The following is a 19,030-nucleotide window of genomic DNA, read 5'->3' as shown; positions in this document are numbered from 1 at the left end:
AAAAAATTTTATTTAATAAAATTAAAAAAATTAAAAAATAAATAAAATAAAATAAAATAAAATAAAATACTATCAGTCATTAAAAACTTTTAAAAAATTAGAAATTTTTCCTTGGAAACTACATTGAAATAAGCTTAAGATGAAGTACTAAAATTACTAAAACTGAAATAAAAATAAAACTAATAGAAATATTTTTTAAAAATTACAAAATAATAAAAAAAAAATGTAAAAGTAAAAGTAAAATGAAAATATCAAAATAAAAGCTGTTTCAAAATATTAATAAATACTAAAATAGCACTGTTGTTGTTACCGGTTGAATCCTCTTGAAGGCCAACATCAAAAGACAGTTTGTCTGTCAGAGACCTGGAAGTCTTTAGGCATGTGAGATACTATGGGAAAACAAAGAAACAAGTGTAAATTCTACTAACAAATAAGGTTCCCTACACTGCAGCACTGAATCACGGGTAAAGACCCCCAGAAGACCAAGTTCAGTAAGCTTCAAGCTTTATAGTTAATGTTTATCGATAATATAAACACATAATTATCCCATTAAAACATAAGCCGTCCTGTCATTCATGATGTTAAAGCATTTTCACTTCTCCCCATCTACCCCAAATATACTGTAGGGAGTCAGTGATCATGAAGTTGATGTGTGTGAGCTGTAAGCTGTGACAGGCTGCCTAATCCTTCTCCCCACTGGCTTCAATTTGTGCATCGCATTCTCACCATTCCACTGAAGGAATGCCTAAGGAGGATGGCGTGACCGTAGAGCAGTGTCCGATGTCCACCTCCCTGTGCTGCCTACAGAAGAGAGAGTAAAATGTTGTTAGCAACTCAAAGCAAGGGTTCAGAGACGTGGACAGAATGGTCACTGTTAAAATAAAGAGTCACTGAATCAGAAACATTGGCACTGGGAAGAACATGCTGGACGGATGTTAAAAGGAAATTTCTCGTTCAGTTGTTTGAACGAGAACAAAATTTCGTTGCTGTACCGTAGATGAGGAAATGTTAGGAGTATGTGGAAAAAAGGCCCACAAGAAAGAGAGGAACAGAGTAAATATACTTACCCGTCTTATAAGCCTCTGAGTGCATAGGGAAAAAAGATGTTTCTCTTAATTAAAAAAGATATTTATAATGAAGAACCTCAGGTAAAACTTTTGAAGTCTGCAGCTGGTGATACTGTTCACTAATCTTCCATGATTAACCATAATAATTATTGCCACATTTGAACACAATATCTGACTGTTTCATCTGAACTCCTCACCGATAGTCTAAAAACGCATGACTTTGACAAAGAGGAAAGTTGAAACTTGTGTTCCCTACTCCCAGCTGTTGCTGTAAGAGTATGCCTGCTGTCTTGCTGAAACATCAGATGATAAACAACAGTCCTTGGGGTCACTGTGATATTGCACAGTTAGCTGCACATTTAACCAGAAACTGCCACTTCTAGACAGTTTCAAGTTGACAGCCTACTAAAAATGGCAAGATCTCTGGACTGCTGATAAAAAAGATCCCAAAGAAACCATCCTGATGTTAAAAAAAAAAAAAAAAAAAAAACTGAACATATACTTGCCTACCATTCAAAAGTTTGGGGTCAGAATGTTTTTGAAACAAATATCTTATGTTCACCAAAGCTGCATTTATTTGATCACAAATACAGCAAAATCAGCAGAATTGTGAAATATTATTACAATTTATTACAAAATAACTTTTATTTGAATATATATTTTTAACCATAATTTATTTCTGTGATGCCAAGCTGAATTTTCAGCAGCCATTACTCTAGTCTTCAGTGTCACATGATCCTTCAGAAATTATTTTATTATGATGATTTGGTACTCAGATTTCTTATTATTATCAATGTTGAAAACAGTTTTTTGCTTAATATGTTTGTGAAAATGTTTACACAACATATATGTGACCCTGGACCACAAAACCAGTCATAAGGGTCAAATTTTCGAAATTGAGATTTATACATCATCTAAAAGCTGAATACATAAGCTTTCCATTGATGTATGGTTTGTTAGGACAATAAAATTAAGTTCTTAGCAATGCATATTATTAATCAAAAATTCAGTTTTAATATATTTACGGTAGGAAATTTACTAAATATCTTCATGGAACATTATCTTTACTTAATATCCTAATGATTTTTGGCATAAAAGAAAAATCGATAATTTTGACCCATATTGCTAATATTGCTATTGCTAAAAATATACCCCCGCGACTTAAGACTGGTTTTGAGGTCCAGGTCACATATATGTTTTTTTCAGAATTCTTTGAAGAATAGAATGTTCGAAGGAACAGCATTTATTTTAAATATAATTTTTTTGAAACAACACAAAAGTCAACTTTGATCTGACTTTAAACATTTGAATGGTAGTATATAGTACACTCTGAAAGTAGCATGGTATACTACTTCTGAGCTAAACAAAAAAAAAGAAGCGAAACATCAAAAGAAGAAACCAAAAAATACAAAAAAAAAGAAACATTCATTCTGGAATCAGCATTCCAGATCATTTCCTCGTCATTGGTACTCCTGAAATTTGAGAGTGTTAGAGTCCAAATGCAAGAAGAAACAGTTCACATCTCAAACTACAAATAATCAACACAAAAAAAGGCATTAAAGAGTGAATTCATTAAATAAATGACACACATCCGTAGGGATTTTTACAGTGAAGTACTGTATGTAACTCTGCTGCATAATGCTTCTCCAACAGAACTCATTCTCTCCTAGACATTAATGTTAGCGCAACAGATACACAGCACCGAGCCAATAAAATATATGCTGTGACAATCTCATTTCAAAATGCTGCAGTAAAAAATAAACATGAAATAAAATATCGAGCATGCCATTTTGTGCTGAAGGGAGGGCAAATAAAGCATTCAAATGGCCCTGTTCAGAACATGCTTAGCCAGTAGATTTTATTCTGGGCTTTGCATAATTCAGGGCCACTAGGTTCTAGGTTTGACAAGTTAATTCATCTTCTTTGGGTTACAGGAACATTTTCACACTCTCAATCATAACATAAAAATGGAGAGAGGGAAACAAGCCTGAGATAAAGGAGAGAGACCTTGACTAAATTTATTAGTTGGGTTATGCTATGAGTTAAAGCACACTTAAAAATCCAGTTTAGTTAAAGAAGTGGTTGGGATGCTTAAAAAGGAGCAGTAGGTATAATTATGTAAGTTAAATATTTTTTACATAATTCAGATTGACATTCATGCATACTCTTTGGTCAACAATTGTGAACATACCCATTGCTCATGATCAGGATTCTTGCAACGATGAACAAAGATACAGATATGATTAAAAAAGGCAGTTGGAAAACCCTCGCCACTTTAGCACATTCAATTCATTATGTCTTACCAAATTAATTAATTAAACCCACTCTTGCTACTGTTTTTAGAAATAAAAATCAAATATTTTTATTGATTGGATACTAGATATAATGAACTGAATGATGCCAAATGACGAGGCAATCCATGAGCAAAAACACTTGAAATAACTTCAATAAAATTTATATTGTGAAGTGCATTTTATTAAAAAAATCATGACTATGAAATAGGAAAAAAAATGTATTTCACCTTCTACAGGCAACTGAAAGCATAATAGACATGGAGCGGAATAATTAGTCTATGCAAAGCAGAAGGTGAGGTACCATACTATCACAGACATTAAAAAGATGACAATATTTTCTCCATTTATGACAATACATACCTCACCTGCATTTGTTAGTAAGTAGATGTTTAAATGATTAAGGGATAATGGATTTGCATTACTATCTATGTTGAAAATCTAAAGCAATTATGGCATCTGAGGAATAACATCTGATTCATAAAACTCTCCAAATCAGATCTGCCAGTGTGAATTCTGGTTTTCTGATATCAGTGTCATCATTATTGATTACATACCCTTGGTCATATAGAATGCAGAAGAACTACAGTCAATGGAGTAGTTTTGGAAATATGTATATACACTGTCTTTCCATGCCAGTGCACCATTATATTTCCCTATTGACATTGAAATGCACTCAAAAGTGAAAGGTTTTGAAGTATTCTTAGTAGAAAGATCTAGATATATTCAGTATAGTAACCCTGTAATGACTTGTTTACTTACCCCTTCACCGCTCTGCCCTGCAAGCATCTCCTGCAGGGCCCGCACTGAGAGCGACTGCTCCAGCACAAAGTTGCAGATGCATAGGTCAGGAGGAAAGTACTGTGGAGAGATAGAGATATTGCGGGTGTAGTTGCTTATTTGTTTTTTGATATGGATAAAATCAGATAATTGGTAGAGTGTTTATGTTTACAGATTAAAGCCCTTCATTAGTCCCAAATAGATGTTCTGTTTTCGATATGTGTTCATTAGGATTAGCTTGAGAGGCCAGTAAGGATTAACATGGGCAAGTGGTGAGCTCCACCTTTGGTCTAGAGAAGTCTTCTCCCACCCTGCATCTGTTTATCAGGCTGCTATTTAAAGCCCCTCGACTGTCTGGTTCAGCTATCCTGAGAAAGTGAACATTCTGTCACCTTCTGATAACTAGAGTCTGAATCATGTACAGTCTTACTGAGTGTATACTTTAAAAGCATTTTCCTACTAACATCTTCCTTTGTGTTGAGAAATAAGAGAAATCAGCCATGACTTATGGTGACCAGTGCCCTTTCAGGTTTTAATATGACATGTGAGTGGGGAGAATGTGCTAAGTAGAGTGACAGATGCCTCTGGGGAAAGTCATCTGCAGCCATAAAATACAAAGAGAAAATACTATAGAAGTATTATGTCTCAGTCAGGTTAAAAAATCCCTCTACGCAACTCGAAGGAATGTAACTCACACATTATGTGATACCCTAGAAATTATTTGTATACATATTTTAATATTATTATTAAATAATTATAAAATGTATTATTTTATTGTAGAATTACATATATATATATATTTATTTATATATATATATATATGTGTGTGTGTGTGTGTGTGTGTGTGTGTGTGTGTGTAATATAATTTATATATCTTAAAAGCCACACTGAGCACATAATTTGCCCCTATATGAAAACTGCACATATGAAACTCAACAATAAAAACTTAATGACCTTAATTATGACCCATATATATATGAACCCTAACCTCTATATATGTTTCACATAAAATGCCTTTCTATTTATAGTTTTAAATATGCATCTGAGAGACCAGGGAGATGGTAATGCATGATGGTAAACGCTGACAGTTTTATCTTCTACGTCACTCAGGCAATTACAGCAGATGTCTCCGTGTCACTCAGGGTTATCCGTTATGCATTGCACGTGAATCCATAAGGATTCATTTATAGATATGCATGAAGAAGACCAATACTTTATATGATAATAGAAAGATTATCATCATTAGCCACCTTCATTTTTACAATGTATGAAGAAGGTCAGGCTCAGTAGATACACCGCACATAACCACAGAAATGCCCACACATCTTCTACTGCCTTGCCTCCTGATGCATAGAAAATATGGTGCAGAGCACTAGGATCAATTGCTGTTGCCATGGTTTTCAACTACATGAATATCTTGCCATTAATTTGATGTACTTCTAGAGGACAACATACCAAAGGCAAATATGTGTAAGTCTCCCTGCTTCACTCTACATGTATTTTTAACCATGCAATTTTCTTAACACAAAGAGGTACAGTGTTTTAAGTATTCCTTAATCAACATACTGAAAAAAACATATTGTGTAATACAAAAATTATGCACTTGTATATTGTAGCTGTCTAAAGCTGTTTTCTAAACTGCTTTGCTTCAATCTCTGCATTGGGGGTTGAGTGGGAAGGTTTAGGGATATTGAAGCCGTGATTAGTTTCTCAGAACACATGGGGCTTTACCTTCGCCTCTGACGTGGGCTCTAGATAACACAGGCGGTTGCCGAGTCCCTCTGCTGAAAGGCAGAATTTGCGATTCTCCTTCTGAATGGCGGCGACACACTGCAGTACCACCTCATCATCCTGTCAAGACAAAAACAATGAATTAGCAAAAACACTCCAAACACTTTCACTCAATGTAGTCCCCAAAAAAAACCTTAAAGCCGAAGTGTGTCATTTCTGTGAAACCAACATCACCAAACGGCATATTAAAATAAGGTCTGTTTTCAAACAGGTTTCCTAGCCACTCCGCCTACCTGCTATTGGCCAGCCAAAGGAATAATCCCGCCCCAAACTCACACCATTGGCCGAGCCACTGTTGCTGTGTCAGGCTGGTTGAGAAGCTTAAAAGGAGCAATTTTTTGATAGCGCCCCAGTTTTTACACTTTTTAGGTAAATTAGTCTAGAAATTAATTACTTATAGTTAGTCACATATTAAAAAGGGAAATGAGAAAGTTTTCTAAAAAATACACATTTCAGTTACACAATATTTAACAGCAGCAATTCCGATAGCAAAAATTGCTATCAATAGCTAAACATGTGAAATATAAAATAAAATTGCTACAAATAAAATAGCTACAGATACAAAAAACCACTTGAAAAAGCTGAACTTCTGTCAGGTCATAATAACTTTAAATTAATTAATGATGTAACAGCTAAATTACCTCAAAACTGTCACTGGAGGAAAGGAAGAAGAGTGGAGACACTTACGTCATTAGAATCCACAATCAATCTCTGTACATCCTTATTCTCTCTGAGAAGGAAAATATTGATTTCTGTATCATTTGCGTTTCCTTTTCTTGTTTGCCAGCTCAAGTATCACATTAATCCTAGCTGATGGTTGCCATGGTTCTGATGATCATCATCAGAGCTGTAACAATTCCTTAACACAGTCATGGTGTGTAAGTTCATATTTTATATTTCATTCATCAGGTTTAAGATGCATTAATGAGATGAGAGCTAGCAAGAACATCCAGCATTCTAAATACACACATAATAGCCTGTGTGTATTTGGGCTTGAGTTATGCTAATTAAAGTGGGCTGTCTAGCTCTGCTGTCTAAGCTATGCTAAAACTGAAGAATGACAACAGGAACTCTGTTATTCTGACAGTAAAGCAGTGGAGTGCCTAGTAACATATTACAGATGCCAATCCAACCGCTGATGTAAACAAATAAGCCAAATAAGCCTACATTACCTTACATTAAACTCTATTCGTTAATAAGTTTAGTCCCCACCAAAAAGTCTTATTACATACTACCATTAAAAAATATGGGGTCAGTAAGATTTTTAAAAGTTTTTTTAGTAAGTTTTTTTAAACAATAAATTATCAATTAAAAATGAAATGCATACATGGATAAAATATACTGTAGATTTTAGTGATGTTTGTATATGGTATGTGTTGGTCCAGATTGGCCCTATCTGTGGAATGAGTTTCCCTTGTCTACGGCTGACAATGTCAGATTCTCCTATAATTTTTTTAGACTATTAATCAAAAAGCATGTCTAATTAACTACAATCATGAAACTTTTACAATTTAACAGCAATTTATTAAAAGTTGAAGGAAAATGAATGAAATACATATTTTTCTCAAATTTGATATTATTTTTACCAAATTCTGTGTTTTCCAGTAATTTTCTGGATTCCGTTTTAATGGTTTCATTAAATTTTAATAATCAAAAGCATCTCTAAATAATTGATTTTATAAAAAACTTTTTTTTCCAGAAATACTGTGTTGTGTATTTAAATTTTTCTGGTAAATAAAGTATGTTAATAGTTTTTCTGGTAAATATTGCTTAAAAATAATGTTTTAATAATAATTTTATTATTAGTAGTAGTGCTATCATTACATTAATAATACATTTCTGTCATAGTTTCTTCAAGTTAAACCGAACTATTATTTTGACAGATTGTTGTGAAGACCTTAAGTTTCTCGGTTTATATATGATATGATGATAGTTTTTCTCAAAAGAAAATGTAAAATGCTCATGAAGTGACTCTCCAGAGCAGTAGTGGAGATTATGTTTATGTGTTCATGTACTCATATATTGAGGCAGCAGAGGCTGAAAACACCAAAGCATCAGGCGCGCTTCAGTATGTGTGTGGTAAACAAAACCGTGCTTCTGCGCCATTCATTCACAAAGAGACACGCAGAAAATGCAGGATTTATATATAAATAGTATTTTGTGGCGTAATATTCACAGACACTAGTCCATATCACGTTTTGATTTAAGTGTACTGACCTACTTTTGATTTATTCATCAAATTCTGTGACATTCCGCGTTATACAGTAAATTCCATTTTTATGACTGGATTCTGCGATTCCGTCTGCATTTTCCGCATCTCAGAAATCATAGGGCCCTAGTGTTATGATTCTTGCCTAGATCGTGAGCAGTCCCAAAAATTGCTACTGCATATCAGTGGATGCATATCATAACTGGGGTGCATTTGAGTGCATTTTATTTGGTGATTCCACTGGAACAGAGAGCAGACCACGTAGCAGATTTGGTGTCTAATGTATGTAGCATACTGACATTATATGCAAATATGTTTGAATCAAGTACATTTTCTGAATGGAGCTGGAATGCATGTATTGCATCTAAACTGAAGCCTACAGAACTGACAAACAAATTGCCAGCAATTTCCAAATTGTTCCGGCCCAATTAAGTCCCTCATAACCTGAAACATATGTGTTCAATGCTCGCCTTTTCACTGACAAATTAAAGTATCAGTCTTGTATTTGACTTTAAATAATAATCCATAGATCAATCAAGGCTGCTGAGCAAGTAAAGCTTGAGATCCTGAGATGGATCTTTTCACAGTGGAAAATAAACCAAGCCAAACTGTTAATGTTGGGTCCAACCATATAGTCCAACTGATGAACCCTTTTATATACTGCTGCAAACTGATCAAATCAAAGGATGAGTTTTCTTTTGTTGTTTTGTTTTTGTTGTTGTTGTTTTTTTGCCCATAGAGTGAAAGTCAATAAGGTCTAGTATTGTTTTGGACCTCACTGATTGGACAAAGACAATTCTTTTTTTAATATTAATTTGTGTTCCACAGAAGAAGTCAAGTCATAAAGGTTTGGAACAACATGAAGGTGAGAAAATTGAGACAATTTTCATTGTAGGACAAACTATTCCCTTACCATAATATCAGCATAATATCATGTACAATAGTGCCACTGTGCAAAAAAATCTCATATGCAATATGCAAATTCAATCATATTTATTAAACTATATATACTGTACATATGTGACCCTGGACCACAAAACCAGTCATAAGTAGCATGGGTATATTTGTAGCAATACCCAAAAATACATTGTATGGATCAAATTTATCGATTTTTCTTTTATGCCAAAAATCATTAGGATATTAAGTAAAAATCATGTTCCATGAAGATATTTTGTAAATTTCCTACCGTAAATATATCAAAACTTAATTTTTGAGTAGTAATATGCATTGCTAAGAACTTCATTTGGACAACTTTAAAGGCGATTTTCTCAATATTTAGATTTTTTTTTGCACCCTCAGATTCCAGGTTTTCAAATAGCTGTATCTCGACCAAATACTATCCTGTCCTAACAAACCATACATCAATGGAAAGCCTATTGATTCAGCTTTCAGATTTCAAAATTGACCCTTATGACTGGTTTTGTGATCCAGGGTCACATATTGTCACATATTCTGTGCACAACATTTTAAAAATATGGTTATCGGTGCTTCGTTATTTCTCTCTATATATATTCTACTTATTTTATTTTTTGCAATAAAAGCTTATTCTGATTCCAACAGCATTAGGATTTTGGGATGAACTTCCTTTACCATTTGGCATAATATCATGTTCAATAGTACAACCGTGCAACACATCGCATATGCAATATTCAAAATCAAACCGATTTATTAAACTGCATACATACTGTCACAAATTCTGTGCACTTTGCACATAAAACACATGCATAGGTATATCTGTGCTTTGGGTGTATATTCTATATATACTGTTTACTTACATATTTAGTTTATTTATTGTTTGGCTATATTCTTATTCTGAATAATACACAGCATTAGTATAAGTGAGACAAATGTTTGTGTTTGGGATTACAGTGATCTGCAGATGTATGCATGTATCTATTTACAATATAGTGTTATCCACTAATGCAGTGGAGTGGTCTTTAACTAAAAGAGGAGATCTTCCCTTTCTTAGGTCCCATCTAGATCCCCTGCCAAGGAATCTGGTGAATCTGCAGCAAAGTGATCCAGGAGAGAGCCGCAAAGCCATCTGCAAAACAGCTAAGGGGCAGAGTCACAGTCTATCTATAGGGGTGTTGCGTGTTTAAGGTTGCGGGGGGTGGGGTGCGTCCGCTCCAAATCACAAGGGCAAGAACCAGAACTCTCCAAAGTCTCTGTTATGCATCCATATTCTGTACACATGACTGCCTGGACCTTCTGCCAAATCAATCTGTGCCTGACAGACCGACCCTATTCAAGCCAACGTGGCTGTGAGTTTAAACACAGGTGCAGCAGAGGAATATGGGTCGCTCCACCCCCCTCCTTCAACATGCTCAGTTTGTGTCTTTAAGGACATGAACAGGTGTGGGTGTGTGGCCTGAAGACTTCAGGGGCTGTAACCCGAGAGGTCCTGATGTGCTCTGGTGCCAAATAAATGCTCACGACTCACCCGGCCCTGCCACTGACATGAACTTGAGAAAAGGTGAATACATAAAATCGCCCCTCCCACAATGCTATTTTGAAATGTACGCACATGCTCAGTCAGCCCAGGTCTCGAACACTGCAGAATTTTTTAGTCGTCTGAAAGATGACGTTTCTGTGTCTCCAAACACATAATAAATCATTTTAAATACAGTAAGGTCTACAATTCTGAGGCCACTAGGGAAGATGCTTTTTTTAATTAAATGCAAATTTTATATTAACAGCATAACAATTTGAGTGAAAATGTACATGCTTATTTGATGAGTAATTTGATGTTTAATTTTGGCTAAAATATATACACACACAAACACAAACACACACACAAACCAAAATTTATTCAGACACCTTCAACATTTCTCACATTGTATCGCAGTCTATTCGCTATAGTTTAGAAAATGGTAATACAATATGACAAGAACTCAGAGTTAAACTGTGTCAGAACAAATTCATCTTGATAATGTCAGATAAATTTGATAGAAAGGTATGTAATGGATTACAAATTACAATCAACCAAAAATTATTCAGCTGTTAAGTTTAAGTACACAATTATATAATAACAATTTAGGTCAACCAATTACCAAGCAATGCTTAATTTTGTTCAGTCTGTGGTGTAAAAAGTTCGCATTAGCAATTAAAGAAAAAACACTTAAACAAAACATGGTCAGGTCAAAGTGTCTGAATAATTTTTGATCCCAAATTTTACTGCTAGTCCACTGTATGAAGAATTTTTGGGTATAATATGTCACAGTTCACTTTATTTTGCTATCCTCACTTACATTTATGAACTATAGTGTCCTGCACCCACTAGTAACAAAATATCAAAAATTATATCTGGTGTCTGAATCATTTTGGTTTGACTGTATATATATTATTGTATTGTATATATATTCAATATTCATATTCAAAACGTAATAATCACTTTAATCTAGCTTGCGCCAACAGTTGTACACGGAAGCAGCTCCGGGAGGATGACGTAAGATGTTGGCGTTGAGCATGCGCCGGTGAGTCTCGTGAAAACCAACGTTTGTTAACAGGAGCAAAGGAAGCATTTTCTGAGCGGCGCATGCACAAAGCCGACCTCATACGCCATCCGCCCAGAGCTGCTTTCGTTTACAACAGTGAGTGCAAGCTAGATTAAAGGGATTATTACGTTTTAAATATGGTTATTTTTCTTACAAAAGCGCATCGATTCGCTACAGGAGGACTTTGTTCACCCCCCGGAGCCGTGTGAGACACTTTTTATTATGGATGGGCGCTTTTTATTTAACTTCTTTTGGACTGATGCATTGCAACACCCGCTGACTGCCATTAAACAGCTTGAAAGATTAAAGACCATTTTTAATATAACTCCGACTGGATTCGTCTGAAAGAAGAAAGTCATATACACCTAGGATGCCTTGAGGGGGAGTAATTTATGGGCTAATTTTCATTTTTGGGTGAACTAACCCTTTAAGTACTGCTGGTGCGAGTTTACCAAACAGGACCCATGCAGGACTCTGCTTTAAACTACTTTGAGTCTCTCCGTCAGATAACCTCACGTCCATGATGCGCCATTGACAGGTATTTCCCTAAACCGCCACACAGCTCATATATTTTTCCACCACGGGGTGAGAAGAACGTAATGATTACGGAAACAATATATTTTATTTTTATAATTATTATTTTATTTCAGTTAGTTTTTCAATAACTGTTGTTAGTTTCGTTTCGTTTTAGTTTTTCATTTATTTTGATATTTTTATTTTATTTCCGTTTATGGAAATGTTTTTCGATCAATCGTTTTCGTCTTAGTTTTAGTTTTCGTTTACGAAAATAACCTTGGTTTGAAGAGATGGTTCTTTGTCTTTTCCTCATCTCAGCTAAGCTCTAATTCCTTAAATAACTCAAATTCATTGCCAGCTACTGCATTTTACCAAACAGGTGGCTCACGCTCCTGTATGTGACAGCTTTATGAGATGGTTGAATGAACCCGCATCTTTATCACCTCCATATCTGCATCCGGTTAACTTGCAAAATCCTTCAATAATGCTCTATGAGAAAAATATGCTCACCTTGAACTAAAAGTAAGAAAAAGCTACAAAGGATTTCTCAAACTTTTAAAGGCCAAATACATCACTTATGAACTGCTGACAGATGCTCCTTCAGGAAAAACCAATTGGCAATTATGTTTTTTTTTTTTTTTTAATTCATGTTAAGTTGTAAAGTACTACACTCCCCACAAACGTAAAGCAAGATCAGAGAAGTTGTTATGGGAGTAGTTTCATTTCATAAAAGACATTAGGTGTACATTAATACCTTAGTCTTTTTATCTTTATTTAAAGGGGTCATATGATGCGATTTCAATTTTTCCGGCCAATCACAACGCACTGGATAGTTGGTTAATCAGAGCACACCTCGCTTTTCAGACCGATTAGTTTTGTAAAAATCGACGCGTTTCAGAAAGGCGGGGCATAGAGGAGAAACAATAATGTACAGTATGTGGAAAATAATGTGTTTTTTTAACCTTAAACCGCATAAACACATTTCATTACACCAAATACACAAAATAATGTTCTTTTTAGCAGCATCATATGACCCCTTTAACTTTATTTTAACATTTTTGCTTCAAATCAAAATTTGTAATGCTGTAATTTGATTATTAATGTTATTTGATTCAAGGTTTAAAACTGTTTATTGAAGAATCTGTTGAAATATGAAAGGAGAGAACAAATTGAAAGTATGGGCAAGCCCTCTGCACTCTAATCATATTGCTTGCTATGGTCATACCATGAGATTTTTCATTCACAATTCAAGAATTTTCCACAGAGCCTTTGGCTATCTGAGACTGAGAAACGCTAATACAGAAACGCTGTGTGCAAGAATCACTTTTTGTGCTCTATAAAATCCATGTCTAACTACAGTATGGATGAATGATTCTAATTTAATGTATCTAATTTCACACTTCAAACTGCAAACTTCAATTACATTGCAGAGACAAAGAGGTTATTAATTGAAATTAGAGTTTGTTTTGCACAAATAATGCAGTCTTTATACTCTAGCTGAAGTAATCACACAGCATAACTAAGAAACTGGATACACACAGAGTATCTTTGCACATTACAACTGTAAGTGACTCTCTTCTTCTTTGTCCTATACAATTGATGCTGATAATCTTTGTTGGTGACCAGACTCTCGAACAGCCAGCATCTTTCACATAAGATCCGAAGTTACAAAGAAAATAAGGTATAACACAAGAGGCCATTCAGAGAAAATCGATTAAAAATGCAAAAGCCTTTTCACCAGTGCTGTCAAGCATCCTTACAGAGACTTTCCCTCTTGACTCCTTGAGTGACACAGCAGACATATGCTGTGATGGTTTAAAGGAGTCTGAGAGCACTGCTAAAAATGTGATTGGGTCAGGGAGCCAAGCTTCAGGGTGTTTGAGACCGAGAGGTTCACAGACAGCAAGAACTGTGCCTTCCGCTACAGCCAAATTACAAATTGTATTACTCTGCTGCAGTCTAGGCTCACTTAGCATGCACACTGCTGGGAAAAATAGCCTCACGCAATAGAAAATGGCTTGCATGCATGCCTGAGTGACCTCCATCTACACTAACAAATGAATTCAGACTGACTCCTGGTAGACAGAGATATCTCTGGATGGGGATAAAATACTGATGCAGCAAATGAAGTTTGGTCAGAGAAGAAGGTCTGAACTCTGAGTTCACTGACTATGGCTGGAGGAGCAATTAATGCACTGGGAAAGATCCCAAAATGTCATAATTTGCTCACCTTCATGTTGTTTCAAATCCCTATGACTTTCATTCTAAATTCATTTTTAATAATCTACGCTGTACTGTTCCCATATAATTGCACAGACACAAAAAAGCACAATTTTAAAGAATATCCTGAAATTTAAGTAATATGAATCAAGCTTTTAAAAATGGCTAAAAGTATCATAAAAATATCATAAATATAGTCAATCATATTGCTCTATGAGGCAAGCAAACAAAAAAAATTTGAGTCACTATTCACTTAGTCAATCTTCCCGTGCCCTGCTGCCATTATGTGATTGGATCACTGAGTTTGTAAACATAAGAACCTAATCAGTTTGATTTTGTGAATCAAAAATTTAGAGCAGTGGTTCTCAACCCGCGGCCCGTCACAAATCCAAATGCGGCTCACCATGCTGAACACAATTAAAAAATAACTTCCAGTTTTACAATTCATTTTAGTTTTTACATTAATTAAAAAATGTACTAAACAAATAAAAGCTATAATGTTTTTGTTGTGTAAATTAATTTTTTTGATTAATTAAATTTATTATTTTCAGAGCAGACCTATGTACTCACGTAATTAACGTTACGCATTTAACGAACACATACAAGCATGCACTTTGGCAGAATTCAATTCAAATAGTCATCAGCATCCATTAGTTCGGCACAATTAAGCACCAGAATGGACAAATTTGTTATTAAGGGAGAAAAACGAAAAGTGGAAAATGCCAGCGAAGGAACACATACAAACAAGAATAGTCGCAGCATCAGCAGTGAAGGAGAGTACTGGACATTCGGCATCAACTTTCGGTTTGCCCCGCCACTCACTTGAAGATGTTCAGGCAAAAGAAAACACCCATACTACGTAGCAATCATCCTTAATTGCAGAAATGTGGCAAAACATCTCTGGAGAGAACCTCAGATTATTAAATTCGAAAGTGCTTTCCATATTTGGATCAACATAGGCTACATTTGTGAACGCACATTTTCTGCAATGTCACGCACCAAGTCACGCTTCCGTGCGCGTCTTACAGACTGCAACTTACAATCGCAACTTCATTGTGTTGTTACTCCTTTCCAGCCGAATTTCATAAAATTGGTCAGCTCCCAACAGCATTAGGTGTTTTATTAATGGTGAGTAGAATTATTTATTTCAATAAATGTCATTGTTTATATATCATAATATTTAGGCTATAATATTATAAATCTGGTTGGTTTGTATTGGTGACGTAATATGTAAATGATATGTGGCCCGTGAGACTTGCACTTGGACCATAGTGCGGCCCAGTGGAAAAAAAGGTTGAGAACCACTGATTTAGAGTGATCTTGCGAACTTGATCAATTGATTCATTGAAAAGATCTGACTCAAAAGAACAATTTACACCCATATCAGATATTGCTATTCTCTTATGATCATGCAGCTAGGACTGAAGTCAAGATTTTCAGCGAATAACAACTGAAATTTCAGTTTGCTTCTCACACAAAGCTATCATAATTATGACTTCAGAAGAGTTGGAATATAGTGCACAGGTCTTATTATGGACTACTTTTATGAAACGTTTTGACAGCTTTGACAACTCCTTATTCAAATTCATTATACACTCTACAGTTCCAAAGTTTGGGGTCAGCAAGATTTTTAAATGTTTTTTGAATAGCTCACCAAGGCTGGATTTATTTGATCAAAAATACAGTAAAAACAGGAAAAATAAGAAATATTATTAAAATCCAAAATAACTGTTTTCTATATTAATATTAATATATTGTAAAATGTAATATATTCCTGCTATGGCAAACTGCATTTTTTGTAGCCGTTACTCCAGTCTTCAGTAGGGCTGTCAAAAAAAATTTAGAATTTCGAATATTCGTGGAATTTAAAATAAAAATTCACATTCGAATGCAAAAACAGGCAGCGTCAGGCAGCCTTATCAGTGGTGCACGAAATGCGACGACGATGTAAGTGTCATTGCATTTTAATGCTTTTGTTAGCCTATCCAGTTGAACCCACTAGATGCGGCGCTGCTACATTGTTCATTCAAAATATTGCAGAAAAAGAGAACATCAATGGGGGGAAGATGTTGTTTACGTCAAAACCGAAACCAAGCCGTTCACACAGAACACATATTTATCGCATTTTCTAGAGGGACTATCACCGTTGCACTCGCGACTCGCACAAGAGAGCCGCATGTTTAGAAAGCTATGTAAAATTAATGAGTTCAACTTTTAAAAAAACATGTCTCGAGACATTATGGTGGTTTTCCCCATCCCACTGCATCTCAAGTTTTGAAGAAAGTACTCTTTGTGATTGGTTTTCGGTCCTTTGTATTAAATTATACATACATACATGATGCTGTTTTGTTTCTAACTGCTTAAGCAACTTTATTAATTATATAAGGTTTATAAACATTATTTTAAACATTATGCACTTTTTCCAAAGATAGTCCTGTTATTTTATTATGCTTTGAAGAAATGTGCATAATATTTTGTTTGATGTGCCCTCTTGTGGCTCTCCCTGGATCAGTAAACAGTCCTCCATAAAATGTGCTGCACACATCTGAATATTTGGGTTGAACTGTTCTGGAACGTTGTTGTAAATACAACTTAACCACTGATTTCTAGTTGTGTCCTCTTTTGGAAGGCCAAACAAAGTAGTTTCGCTTTCACAATGAAACACACAGTGACTCCACAACATGGCAGCGGCGGCAACAGCGAAAATAAAAGTTACGCCTTCTTTATTTGCGTGAACATTTGGGAGGCATTATGCAAATCTTCCCACATCATGAAGTAGACATGTAGGGGCGTGTTAGAACGAGCTGTTTTAGGTAGGCGTGGTTGACGCTTAACTTTTATAAAGAATATCTCTTTGGATTTGAGACTTTAGTCTTTGCAACTTTACAGATCTTCTTTATGCACCAAGAGCTTGTAACACTCCAAAGAGAAAGGAAAAATTTAAATCACATCATATGACCCCTTTAAGTAAAAAAATTTGAATTTAGTTTTTCAGCCATTTTGACAGCCCTAGTCTTCAGTGTCACAAGATTTTTCAGAAATCATTCTAATGCTGATTTGGTGCTCAAGAAACATTTATTATTATTATTAATGTTGAAAACAGTTGTGCTGCCTAATATTTTTTTGTGGAAAACCTGATACATTTAATCAGGATTCTTTGATGAACAGAACGTTCAAAAGAGCAGCATTTATTAGAAATATAAATCTTTTATAACATTATAAATGCCTTTACAGTCACTTTGAATCAATTTAATGCATCCCTGCTAAATTGAAGTATTACATCTTTTTCAAAAAGATAAAAAATATAAATCTGACTGACCCCAAAATTTTGACCTTTTGAAAAGCAGTGTATTTCAGAATATTTTTCCAAAAAATATTTTTTGTTTTTTAGAGAAACGTCAAGAAGGTGAATAAATATTACAGAATTTTCATTTACGTGTGAACTATCCCTTTAAGATCTTGCTTCGGTACTTCCTCTGACCAATGCAGTTGTATTCTTGAGTAAGCTGTCAGCTAGGGGCCCCCAAGGCCGTCTCACTGCCATGAGGCCCGTGTGTCAGACAAGCAAAAGCTATGCCACATATGTGCTGACTTTGCTGAGACAAGAATTCCTGTGTAATCCCGCTAAAACTAATTGCCTCAAGTGGATTTTATAACAGTTAACGAGCCCAACCTATACAACCATGGAATCCTGTCATATGAATAATACACTAAACATGCTCTATAAATGTTAGTACAGTAAACACCCACACAAACACACTTGAGTCTGAGCGCTTGTGTTGTCCTATAGCACAGATGGCTTGTTCCCTTTGGGATAAACCAATGCCAGAGGCCACAAAAAGAGCAGTGACATCAGTCTGGGTTCAATTAATCTGAAGGAAGCTCAATGAGCTGAGGCTGCCACTTGAAGCTCATAGACCACAGACGAGTCACTCATCAGCAGCCTTACATAAACAGCACGGAAACGTGCACACACAGATCACTTAAACTTCATCAAAATTGTCTTTCAACAAAAAGGCTAAAAACGTTTAGAGATTTGCACTTTTACCAACACAAAGAACATCAAGAACAAAAACATCAATTTAAACAAATATAGGCTAAGCAAACGTACTATGTTGAGTATATAATTTGTATTAGTGGTCGACCGATATGGGTTTTTTGACAGCCGATGCCGATATCTTGGAAAGCAGGGTGGCCGATGGCCGATATAAAGCCGATATAATTTTATTTATTTTAATTAATATTTAAGAAATTTTAAATCATTTGAAAATGGATTAAAAATGATTGTGTAAAATAAACATACTTATACTATAGAAGACAAAGCATTTTTCACAAATAAATATTTAATAAAAATCTAATTGAAAAGGAAGTAAACACTGTAACCAACAGGGCACTCAGTATTCTGGGAAGTTTGTGTGCATTGGGAATCTTTTTTTTCTTTCTTTTTTTTCAAATAAAGCCAAGGTAACACTCATTTTACATACAGCACGCAATGAAAATGACATAAATATATGACAGTGGGCAAATGCATAAAGTGTAGCATAATTTGAAATCACGAATTTAATGTTAAAAAACATTCGATTTGCACGGACCGAAAGTCACGCAGAGAGAACACGCGATCATGCAGGTCACATGCACACTTCACAAGATCTCACAACT

At 35.1% G+C, this 19,030-nt stretch overlaps 1 protein-coding gene across 1 annotated transcript in view; it reads right to left on the bottom strand.

The window, feature by feature from the left end:
- The window catches only part of ryr3 (ryanodine receptor 3), a 91,478-nt gene that overhangs the window by 67,357 nt on the left and 5,091 nt on the right, over positions 1 to 19,030 (bottom strand). Inside the window, exons 2-6 of the mRNA XM_016529249.1 lie at positions 5,870 to 5,989; positions 4,121 to 4,219; positions 3,259 to 3,279; positions 727 to 801; positions 311 to 389 (exon numbers count right to left, since the gene is read on the bottom strand). Of these exons, the coding sequence (XP_016384735.1) occupies positions 311 to 389; positions 727 to 801; positions 3,259 to 3,279; positions 4,121 to 4,219; positions 5,870 to 5,989 (394 nt within the window). The remainder of the gene's footprint in view (positions 1 to 310; positions 390 to 726; positions 802 to 3,258; positions 3,280 to 4,120; positions 4,220 to 5,869; positions 5,990 to 19,030) is intronic.

This window comes from Sinocyclocheilus rhinocerous, unplaced genomic scaffold, assembly GCF_001515625.1.
Source record: "Sinocyclocheilus rhinocerous isolate Xijiao unplaced genomic scaffold, SAMN03320098_v1.1 scaffold271, whole genome shotgun sequence".
Taxonomy (NCBI): Eukaryota; Metazoa; Chordata; class Actinopteri; order Cypriniformes; family Cyprinidae; genus Sinocyclocheilus; species Sinocyclocheilus rhinocerous.
Note: the sequence above shows the minus strand (reverse complement) of the source record. Positions and strands in the feature narration are given on the sequence as shown.